General features: G+C 32.4%; 1 protein-coding gene across 4 annotated transcripts in view; it reads right to left on the reverse strand.

Moving 5' to 3' along the window:
• ERBB4 (erb-b2 receptor tyrosine kinase 4) overlaps positions 1-12,855 on the reverse strand; it is a 1,157,221-nt gene that overhangs the window by 210,038 nt on the left and 934,328 nt on the right. For all 4 annotated transcript variants that reach the window (XM_047722028.1, XM_047722026.1, XM_047722029.1 and 1 more), the window contains exon 17: positions 1,149-1,281. In XM_047722028.1, coding sequence (XP_047577984.1) covers positions 1,149-1,281 — 133 coding nt within the window. The remainder of the gene's footprint in view (positions 1-1,148; positions 1,282-12,855) is intronic.

Here is a 12,855-nt window from a genome sequence, read left to right on the forward strand (position 1 = left end):
TTGTAAACATCCAGCTCAAGTAAAAATTACTACTATTTTCTTCATGTATATAACTGACTGTCTTATGCTTGAACATCTCTATTGATAAGACAACCCATTCTAATTTTAGACAACTCTCATTCTTAGACATTCTTTCCTGCATATAAGTAAAGTAGCTTCCTGAACATTTCATATGATCCTTCTACCTAGTTTCAACTTCTGGAAGAAAAGAGCTAAAATTTAATTCATTATCAGTTTGCAAAATTTATGAATGAATATTCTCATTCCTGTCAGTGTTAAGAGGAAAAGTCAGACTGTCACATTGACAGTGAGCAAAAAACAGATCCAGAGAAGGCTAAGTCTCAGAACAGAATTGCTCTGAGTTGTTCAGCCATGTTCAGACAGCCATAGGTGTATGTATCAGGAGAAAGAAGGTAAGGTGCAAGTTGAGAAGGATCTGGTAATGCATAGTTTTCTGTAATTGTTTTCCCCCTGTAACCTATACAGTGAAAACTATCACCTTGCCTGCTAGAGAACTCAGGGCAGCAATATAAGAGAGATTATAATAATTTGTGGGTAATTTACATATTCACAATAACTAACATGCATTAAATGCTTCCCATAAGTTCTGTGGTAAAGTCTGTGTGATTACAATAAGAAGCTTTATCCTGTAAGCTCAGCTTTTCACTACTGGTATAATGGGACTAGTGGTTGCCAATTTAATGACCCTAATTAAAGTATAAATTGCTTGGCTATCTGGCTTTATTTTTGAATCAGAAAAATTCTCTCTTTCTAACATTTTCCTAGTTCCACTGTTGAGATATCTTCTACCCGGTTGTTTTCTAGTTCTGCTACTGTAATAACCTAGGACTCTAGTGGGATTCTGCCTCCAAAAGAAACAGATAAGTCTTTTCAGTAAGATCTGTCATTCATCAGATAATCTCCTTGACCCCTACAATTTGTCCTCCTTCGGGCACGAATCTGCCTTGACTACTTTTACTATATAGTCCGATTTTTCATCAACTCTGTGTAACATACTATGAACTCAGCATCGTTCATTGTAGGAAATTGAACCGAGTTTTCACCTGGGTTAAAAAACAGAGTATCATCTAAACCTTCTAAACCTAACGGAAGTCCCTCAACACACGGAGAACAAATAAACACCATACCTCTGTTTCCAGAAATCTTCTTAAGGCTCTTTTCTTTTTGATGCTCTTCCTTCTAACATAAACTGCAAATGTTAGGCCCACGATGACCAGGATGAAGAGCCCGCCGATGACTCCCGCTGCAATCAAAGGAGTTCTGCCCACCAGAAGGAAAAAGGAGGAAAAAAAAAAAAAAAAGTAAGAAGAGAGACAAGACAGAGGGAGAAAAAGAGCAGTTGTGTAATAAATGCATTATCCACATATTACAATCTTCTCAGTTAGAAGAAATACAAATACAAAATGCATTAGAGCTGCCACAACATTTTGGGGGAAATAAAAACTATTTCCGCCTTTTGTTTTGCTTTGCGTTTTACGTAATAAACCATGCACATACAAATAATCTTTGGAGATGAGCGGCCACAGCATGCCATTCAACAACAACAACAACAACAACAACAACAACAACAAAATAACACTTGGTAATAGAATGAAGACCACCTGCTGAAATGTTGATATATAAGCATTTTAAATTATTCTTATTTTACTTTTTCTGTAAATAAATGGAAATATATTTTAATAATATTGTTGTTGTATATAATATTATTTTCAACATTTTCTCTAAAGTAGGCTTTCTCAACAGTGGCACTATTGACATTTTGGGCTGGATGGTTGTTCACTGCAGGGGACTGTCTTATGCATTTTGGGGTTTTTATCAACATCCTTAGCCTCCCTTCACTGGAAGCCAACAACACCCCATCCTCTAGTCATGACAATTTCTCTAGGTACAGTCAAATGTCTGCTCAAATTACCACCAACACCCTACCTCCTGCCTTGAGAACTACTGCTTTAAGCAAAAATGCACAGTCTGGAGATACATGAACGCCACAACTCTGGAGCATGAGGGTGCCGGTAAGAGAGATATGTTGATAAAAGTGCTGTTTCAAACTCTGGCTAGACAACTCTACTGGGCTAAAGGGCAGGAAAAAGGTAAAGAATTGGGTCAGACAGGTTTTCAGAGTTATAATGACAAGAGTAATTATGATTATCAAAAGTGTGCCTAAGCATCATATACCCATAAAAGATGTCTATACATTAAGTATTACACTAAAAGGAGGTTAGAAGAGATTCACTAGAGATTTATATATTCTTTTTTTTTTAGAGACTTATATTTTTAAAGTGCTTCTCTAATACATTGTTAGCTAAGATACAATTTTGAAACTAAACACTTATTGTCTTCTAAGATATTTTTTTTTCCTTGCTTGAAAAGTAATATTTATGGTCTTAATTTCTTGTTCTAGAGTGGAGTAGTATCTATGAGCTTTCTGTGGTCAGAGTCTTGATGTATATTAATTTTATACATCATAGCAAATAGCCCAGAGTAAAACACATAGGTGTTACCTAATACATATTTGACCATGAAGCCATGACAGATAGGGAAACTAAGAAAGAACTTCCTGAATGGCCATGCTTTCCATAGTAAAATATTTTATATCTTATATTCCTGTTTGCAGAAGAATCTACTCTGTACAGCTACATTCTTTTAGAAAAAAAAAAATTACTCACTTTTGCAAAATAAACTTGTGCTCAAAGACACATCAGAAATAATGATAGTGGATGATCCTAAATAAAATTTTTAAATTTTAAACAGCTCTTGAAAAAAATCTGTGTCACTTCTATAAATGAGGCTATGTCTTTTAAAGATTATGACTGTTATATTGCCATATAAAACTACAGAAAAACCTTAAGAAGTATTTCATCCTAAAGGTTGTTTCCTGATAGCTGAAAGTATTATAGCATACTGGAATGTTACTATAATTCAAATAGATTTTCCTAAATGGAATTTTACAAAGATATAAAAATCTATGCTGAGAAAATTAAACCATAGTATGGACACAAACTCATCATTGTGATGTGTGTTGGCATATGTAAGATCGTATTTTTGAGCATGGCAGTTAAATATGTATTTCAAAAAATATTTTAAGGTTTCAGTCCAAGGCATAATTTCCAGTTTAAGTGCCTAACATATCCCTGAAAAAGCCATTACTACACAAAGGGTTGTATTTTTTTCTTCAATCCAATATTTTTATTGCAAAGGATTTATATATGACTGAGAATATTGCCCAACACTTTGTTAACTGTAGGTTGAACTAAACTCTAAACTTCCTCTGCTCATCTATTCTGCAAAAGAATAAGTGGCATGAATTTATGAAAATACATGTCAATGTCACGGAAATTAACAGAAAATGCTCTATTTTATTTTTGCTTGTTTTCCATTTTAAGAAGAATCATTCCTAGTAGAACAAAAGAAGACCTCTGCCTTCATTCTTTCCATTTATTTTGGATAGCTATCAATTGTCATGTCATTACTATTTAGTTAGGTCATGGCAATGCACATAAAACACTAAAAAACTCAATAGACAGTAATTTCTATGTTTTTCTAGTTAGCATTTACATTCAATATTTTCCCATAGCAGTTCCTTGGTTGATTTGCATTTCTTTACCATTTTTCTTCTCTTAACCCTCTGTAGGAGTGATAGAGGTCCAAACAACCCAAAAAAGTAAAGAACTAGAGTTTCTACACCTAAAAATTGTACACAAGTGTTTTGTTGGACTTTTTAAGTGGTCAAATTCTTCATATTTCAGTAGAATTTATTCTTGAAAAATAAATCATGAGCCACAAGTAAACAACCAGTCAAATTGAGAAGGGGGAATATTCCAAAAGAAAACTTGTATGTTCCCTTTAATAAGTGAATATGAAAAATAAGGTAATGGTTTTGATTAAGAAGACTTACTGGTCCTAACAACAAGGTGTGAAATTCAATCCTGGACTGGACCTTAGTTTAGACAACCATTTGTATAGACATTTTTCAGGTAACTTGAAAAGTGTAATTATGGATTGGGTAGTAGATGAGATAGAAATGTACTGCCATGGGAAGAAGAAGGCTAGAAATTTAAAAGATTGGGTTAGAAACAGTTGAATCTCAATGAAAGAAAAATCCATATATGCACATGTATGTGCATAAGAATATCTAGAATATACAATAAGACATTAAACAGTACTTGTCTTTGGATAGTATAACTATAGTGCTCTTATTTTGTATTTTTGCTAGCAGGCATTTTCTAATTTTATACAATGCATTTATATTTCTTTTGAAATAAAAGTTGGTTAAATTTAAGAGAAACATAGAAAAATAAATCACTGTCTAAAAATTTAGTTTTATAATAATGGCCTTGTTTTCCTTTTTTCCTTGTTTACTTTGCATTTTTTCAATTAATTCATTTTGCTATCTCCTGTCCACTTTTACAATGCAAGTACTTCTGTAGATATTTTCTATTAGTTGTAGTCATGTAATATAGTAATGTAATGTAGTAATGTAATGCATCTGAGACATTTACTACTCACTATGTTGTGTACAATTAACACTTTGCTTCATAAAACCAATCTAATCTGAAAAGTTCATACTACTTACACATTTCCTACTCTCAGCAATTTTGATGATCCCTAGATATTTGTAGGTGTAGGATAGATGCCCATTTTTTCCTGAGTTAATGCTTCAACTCTTTATGAGGACCCTTTGGATAAAAAGGAGATAGCCACTTAGGTTGCTTTTTAAAAATTGCTGCATATCCTTCCTAGGTATAATGATAGCTATTGACAACTAAGTTATATTTCTGAAACAAAGTGTTTCTTTTTACACGTGAATCAGAGTAACCTCTTAAAAGGCTGGGGTATGACACTGTTTATGAGATCATAAAGTTCAAAGGCTAAGGGATCTGGAACACTGTCATTCCTTATCTGCTATATGAGTACTGTTTATTTGTTGTAATTTGCCTATATATTAAAAAGGGATGGGTCCCCTAAAATATAAAAGGACACTTCAAGTGCCAATTCCAAGCTTAGATTAAAAGGATGTAATCAACTGATAATTTACCTTATTCTGTGATTTGGAGATACTATAATAAAACAGATATTTTCCCACTATTCATAGAGATTAATATAATAAAGATTCTGAATCACAAATGAACTTGGTTCACTTATTTAAAAACATATAATTTAGTTTTCATAATTTCATTTAGAAGTTCAGAGACAACAGAATATATTATATTCTATTGCCTTGGATACAATTATCGGTCTTAAACAGTTATCTGTAAAAGAGTAGTGTCTTCCAAACTGTATTACTCATATAATAAGATATATTCTTAACATTTATTGCTATATTTGAACCATGCTATTCCTCACTGAAGAATAAAAAATATGAGAGAATACATGAAACCTGATTTTATAAACATCCAGATATTTTCCTTCATTGATCTGTTTCTTTCCAGATCAGGTCAGAAAAAAAAATGTAGTAAAGTCAATATATTTAAGATTAAACTCAGTGGGTCTAAAATTATTATGCCATTTTCCATTAGTGTCAAGGGCAGACTATCCTCCTAAAAATATACAGTGGTATTTTCTTTAAAATTGCAAACTTAGTAAAATTGGTATTTTGACTAATATAGTCATTGCAAAGAATGCTACATCTATAAGATTCTTTCATAGATATATCACTAAATAAAAGGACTTTAATTATAAAATATATGCATATTTTCTTTATTTTTTGAATACAGAATAATTTTCAATACAGATAAGAGAAACAACCTGATGTCCTATAAAACGCCAATGGCATAATTTGCAACCAACAGTATGGCTTTAAATTACTGAGCTCCATATTTGGAAACTTTTGAATTAAATTAAATAATGTGGAGAAGGGTCTCAGGATTCACTGGATTAGATTTAGAGTGAATTCACTATTTATGGGTACTGAAGGTTAAAGAGGAGTTTTTGTGTTGTGTTTTTTTTTTTTTTTAATTTAAATAGAAAGTAAAAACAAAAACAACAGGCTAGTCAGATAATTTTAACAGGGCATTTTTGTATAATAATCTTTAAGTAAGACGGCAAAATAGCACCTCTAACATTATTGTTTTTTGTTTACCTTTCAAATTCTGCATGATTTTTTCCTTAGAGTGGCATAATGTGCTGGAAAGAGGCTTGAGAGTCAGACAAATCTGAATTTTGATTGTATGTCTGCCTCTAACTGTTGTGAATGTAGTTTTTCTATCAGATAACTCAGCTTAAATACATATAAATACATTCTTCACTTAAGGTAAAACAAAATAAACACAGCAGGGAACTGTTGATTCTTTTTTACATTTCTGAGCTCTGATGACTTTGCCTCTAGATCCTACCAAATAAATAGATTTAAAAATTAAAAAAATTTAAATAAAAAACCTTTAACCATTTGTGAGGCATATGCTTTCCTTTAGCCAGAACAATCTGTATTTGTGTCAGTGCAAATATCAATTGTACTCCACAGACTCTCAAAAGCAGCCTTGGGGCACCTGGGTGGCTCAGTGGGTTGGGCCTCTGCCTTTGGCTCAGGTCATGGTCTCAGGGTCCTGGGATCAAGCCCCACATGGGGCTCTCTGCTCAGCAGGGAGCCTGCCTCCCTCTCTCTCTCTGCCTGCTGCTCTGCATACTTGTGATCTCTCTCTGTCAAATAAATAAATAAAATCTTAAAAAAAAAAAAAGCAGCCTCATGTGAGCAATGAATCAAATGTTTACTTTAACTTTAGCCCAATTTAGAGAAACTAGGATACCTCAAGCTAACACATCCTTACATATAACAGCTAACAAGTCTTCATATATAACACACATCTAAATGTGTGTACATGTGTACACTGTGCATGTATATACTTATACACATCCGTACAAGAGCCTATTAGTATGAACAGGGTTTACTTGCTAGGAAAGTAAATTAATCACTGCCTGTAATAATTATATATGTAACTTAAATGGATGTTTCATAAATTAGGGTCAGATGTTATGATTCTGTGTAGTCTTATATTTTCTTTAAAAAATATACTTGGGTAATAATAGCCATCATCTTGTATGTATCCTGTATTCCTTCTGAAAATCTTACAGTGGCATTCAGACAAAAGTGTGAATCTGCCATGAACCACAGGTTAAATCTATCCTCAGCAATGCACTCCATATTTCCTAATTTGCTCTTGCTATAAGAAAAATATAGTTGACCAGAAAAATGTTGACTCCTCAATTAAAAAAAAAAGTTGATTCATTATTGAAAGAAAATTCTTAAAATCATTTGCCAACTATGATAAGGAACACGATTTTGGGAATGACATTTTCAATATTTTATTAGTTAGGTAAGCAGTTTAAACATAGCAAAAGTTCTGCTCAAATAAGGGGAACATAAAATCTGACTGCCATCAGGTATGGGACACCTGGCTGGCTCAGTCAGAAGAGGTACAACTCTTGATCTCGGGGGTCATATGTTTGAGCCCTGCATTGGGCACAGAGATTACTTAAATAAAACCTAAAAAAATAAAATAAGATAAGACAAAGACTACCATCAGCTATTCATGAGTTTTATAGTGCATATAGCATTACTAACAATTCCCTTCATTTTCAATAGGAAATAATGTAAGCCAAATGAAAATATTAAAAACATTTTGTTTGGATATAGAAAACATTCCTTTTATAGAGGTAAATCCGAGACTTATTTGGTCCTATGTACTACCCTTAAATTAAAAAAAAAAAAAATAGTTTGTCTCCTTTTCTGAACACTATATCAAAAAGCAATGATGTCTACTATATGTTCGCTAACTGAACATAATAATAAAAATAAATAGACTAAACTTTTTACTCTAAAAATAGCTGCATATCTTTAATTGAAACTTACTTTTATATATACTATATTCACTATAACTATGTAATGTAGATCTTATAACCGCCTATAAAATAAAAAGAAACAGACTTGGGAGAAAAATTAAGACATCTAGAGAAGGTCAAACATAATAGTAATGCTAACATTTTACATCTTGGGATCTCAAGTCCATTAATTTTTCAGCTATATTATGTTGTCTCTTTCCAAGTTTGACTTGCTAGAATTGGTTTTTAAGGTAGATTGACAATTCAATATATTTTTCTTCAATATCTTTTTGAAAGTAAAGACTAGAAAACGCACATAAATTTATTTAGGGGTTCTAATAGACTTTTGATTTTATATTTAGTTATATCTTACTACTGTAATTCTCACTGGACTATCATTTTATCTGTCTTGCTATGTTCATTGTGGTTTTAGTTTAATAAATCCTTTATGTCTTTATGGAAAATTTTAGGTGACCTTATTCTTTAATTAGCTTCATTTTATTTTCTCAATGAGAAAACATTTAAGAGGATTTTTTTGGCTTATAAAAAAAACCTAGATTTCCCTTAAAAAAAAAGCAAAGACAAGCAGTATCTATCATTCTAGTTACAGTGCCTACTCACTGTCTGTTCAGTCTTCCCCAAAGAGGTTCAGATTTGAAACAAGAGACCTTGAAACACTAGGAAACATGGAAATTCCCCAGAAGACCTTTTAAGTGTTACTGCCTAGGGCAAGGAGAACCACATTAATGTGTTTTTTTTTTTTCCCCCATCTCTGCAAACTGTGCTTATGGTAACCCAGAATTCCACCTGCTCTATAAATATGACACATCTTTTCTTTTTGAGCAAATATAAGTGATTTGGTTCAGACTCTGGGGTAGACATCAGTTGACAGTTACAGTTTTTACTTGATGAGACCTAGAGTATTACAGTATATCTCTACCCTTTGATTAGGATTATGGAGTCTTCTATTACATCCTAAATGTAACAAAAATGTAAGTGCTAAAGCAAATGAATCACAGAATACTCCACCTCTTTCTTTCTAAGCAAATTTGACTTGTCTTCAAGTGTAAGATAAATTTTTCCCAATATTTTTAAAATATGTGAATATTACAGATTATTCAATAAAGCAGTGCTATACAGTATTTCAGTAGAGATTTTACCATTAAAGCAATATGTAAATATTCTCTGGATTCTTTTACCTCTAGGATTAGCCTCTGAGAAAAATTTCTAATGGTTTCATGTAATTTCTTCCTTCTCTGTATTCTCTCTATTTATAATTTCATCCTTCTATCTATGGGTTTTGTTTGCGTGTTACAATTTTTCAAGTAATATATATACTTGTAGATTTGATTTTGGGGACAGACATTCTTATGCTTAAAGACACCATTCTGAGGATATATATAATCCATTTATAAATTTTTTTCAGCTTTATTGAAGTAAAATGAAAAATATAGATTTCTACAAACAGAGTTGAAAGGGAATTAGACTAGAAATAATTTTTTTTCAACAGGTTCTTCTAAGAACGTAGCTGAATTTTTGGAACTTAGATTTTTTCATACTTTATACCTATTAGACAATATCAGCAATGTCTGTATTAGTATAGCACTTTTATGATCATCTGTATTGGTGTATATAGAAATGTATTTAATGCCACAAACAGAATATTTTAATTTTTTTAATGTTTAAGAGCATTTAATTATAAAATACATTATCTACTAAGTATTCCATTCTATTACCTATTCATTACATAGATATGGTAATCTGTGGCATTATGCCAAAGGATTAAAAAATTGAGGATAAACCTTTTACAACTTCAGTTGTGATTCCTATCAAAATTGTTTAACATGCTAAGGAATTTATTAGTTTTATAATAGAGTAGATTATAGTACATAAATACAACTATAAAAAGGAAAGTGGGGGAGGTTGGTACCATTCTTTGTTCCCATATGTTAAGATTTTTCTTCACCTCAAAATCCCCAGAATTCTAAGCACTGTAACTACAGATACCTGTGTTGTTAACAGACATGATATTCTATTGGTAAATTACCTCTTCTTTATCTATCAAAGCACTAGGTGGTACATTTGGGTCAGGTTTATTGAGCACAATTACATAATACAGATTAAAGCAGCCCCATTTTCAGAGGATTCACAAACCAACTTTTTAAGTAATGATTTGACTTGTTCTCTTTGTATACAATTTTGTACATAAAGCATTTTAAAAAAATTAATATGCTTTTCAGACACCCCAATTCTTGCATTAGACTAAAAAATTTTTAAAAACACAAAGAGGAAGTAAGGAAATGTCTTTTTTCAGAAATATCACTCCTTTTAATTTAGATGAAATGTTTTCCACATTTTTTGCCCTGCTGGGCAGCCTTATTTCCTTTTGAGGCGACCTCCAAAGGTTCTCAGAGGAGTTGGCAACCTGAATAAATTCTTAAGGTTTGGATGCAATGAGATGGGGGAGACTTTGAGAAGCAGGCACAGTCATGGGGAAGACGCCAAGATTTGGAATACCCATGTAAAGTCATTGAAATTTCTTGCACAGTTAAATAATAAAGCTACTTTTACTACATGTTTTATGTGTGTATGTCAAATAATTCTACCAACATAATGGATGTGTGATGAATCTGAGGTAGCTTGTACAACTTGCCTAAGGTCAAAAGCATCCTAAGATAATGGTCAGAATTTAAATCTTTGCATTTTTTACTCCAAACCTTGTCTATTCCATTAACATATGAATGCATGAGTATATTACATCAGTGGAACAGAAGAGAGAGTCCAGAAATAAACCCATGCTTTTATGGTCCATTTATTTATAACAAAGGAACCAAGTAATAAAATGGGGAAAGGACAGTATTGTCAATAAATGATGTTGGGAAAACTGCCGATCCAGATGCAAAAGAATGAAACTGGACCATTATCTTCTACCACACACACAAAATAACTCAAAATGAATTAGAGACTTGAATGTAAGAGACTGGAAACCACAAAACTCCTAGAAAAAAAAAAAAGTGGTAAACTCCTTGATATAAGTCTTGACAGTGATATTTTGGATTTGATACCACAAAGAAAGGCAATAAAAGCAAAAATCAACAAGTGGGTCTACTTCAAGCTAAAAAGCTTTTTCATAGCAAAGGAAACTGAAAAAAATGAAAAGACAACTTGCTGAATGAGAGAGAATATTTGCAAATTATCACTGATAATGGGTTAATACCTAAAATATACGAAGAATTAAGACAATTCAATTTTAAAAATCCATTTAAAAATGAGCAGAGAATCTAAATACACATGTTCCCAAAAAAAGATATAGAGGAGTCCAACAGGTACATGAGAAGATGTTCAACATCTTTAATCATTAGGGAAATGTCAATTAAAACCACACTTAGATATTATGTCATACCAGTTAGAATGACAATTATCAAAAAGTCACAAAATAACAAATGTTGACAAAAATGCAGAGAAAAGGAAATCCTTTCTCCACTATTGAGTTCACTGTTGATTGGAATATAAAATGGGGTAGCCATTAAGGAAAACAGTATGAAGGTTCCTCAAAAGATTAAAAATAGAGCTACTGGGGCACCTGGGTGGCTCAGTGGATTAAGCTGCTGCCTTTGGCTCAGGTCATGATCTCAGGGTCCCGGGATCAAGCCCTGCATCTGCCTCAGCATCCCTGCTGAGCAGAGAGCCTGCTTCCCCCTCTATCTCTGCCTGACTCTCTGCCTACTTGTGATCTCTCTCTCTGTCAAGTAAATAAATAAAATCTTAAAAAAAAATAGAGCTACTATATGATAAAGCAATTCCACTTCTGGATATTCATTTAAAGAAAATGAAAACATTAATTCATAAAGATATATGTACATCCATGTTTACTGCAGCATTACTTATAATAACCAAGATACAGAAACAATGTAAATGCCCTTCAATATGTGACACACACACACACACACACACACACACACACACACACACACAGGAATATTACTCAGCCATCAAAAAGAATGAAATTTTGCCATTTATGGCAACCAGATAAACCTTGAAAGACTTATGCTAAGTGAATTAAGTCAGATAGAAAAAGACAAATGCCATATGGTATCACTTAGATGTGGAATCTAAAACAAAAACAAACAAACAAATGACAACAATAAAAAATGAGCTTATAGATATAGAAAACAGATTCGTAGTTGCCAGTTGTAGAAGATTGGGGGATGTGAAATGGGTAAAGTGTTAGGAGTCAAAAGTACAAATTTACAGTTATAAATAAGTTATGGGATGTAATACACAGCATGGTGACTATAGTTAATAATACTGTATTGTATATTTGAAAGTTGTTAAAAGAGTAAATCTTAAAATTTCTCATCACAAGAAGAAATAAGTAACTATATAGGGTAAGTGATGCTAACTAGACTTACTGCAGTGATCATTTGGCTATAATATAAATATTGAATCATATTGTATCTTGGAAGCTAAGATAATGCTTTATCAGTTCTAGCTCAAAAAATGTTTTACCAGTTCTAGCTCAAAAAATGTCAAAAGAAATGTTTAGAAATAAACAGTTTATAGGATTTTTCTCCTTTTAAAAAGAGTAATAAACATTATAAAAGGTAATATTTTAAAGTTTCGTGTACTTGAAAAATAAAAAGAGACACATACAAAATAGGTTAGAAAGATTATTCTGGCAACAGGTTGTAAGGTAGACAAGAGGGGAAAAGAAGTTTTCAAGACTAGTTAACGATTTCAAAAGTCCTCTTCAGTGACAATGAGGCGCAGACTGGGGAGGTATACAGGAAAAGACAGAAAAGTAGCCGAGCAGTAGAAATGTTAAAAAAGTACAAAGTCAACAGTGAGGAGAGACAAAGGAGTGGTCACTCGGGTGAATGGAAGGCTGATGATGGCATTCATTCACATGGGAAAATCAGGAGAAAGACAATATTTGGCAGGGATAGTGTTGAGTTCTTCTGATTTATGGACTTGAGGTCCTGAAGGGTATACAGGTGTATTGTCATCATTTAAATCTAC

The sequence above is a fragment of the Lutra lutra genome, chromosome 3 (genome assembly GCF_902655055.1).
Source record: "Lutra lutra chromosome 3, mLutLut1.2, whole genome shotgun sequence".
Taxonomy (NCBI): domain Eukaryota; kingdom Metazoa; phylum Chordata; class Mammalia; order Carnivora; family Mustelidae; genus Lutra; species Lutra lutra.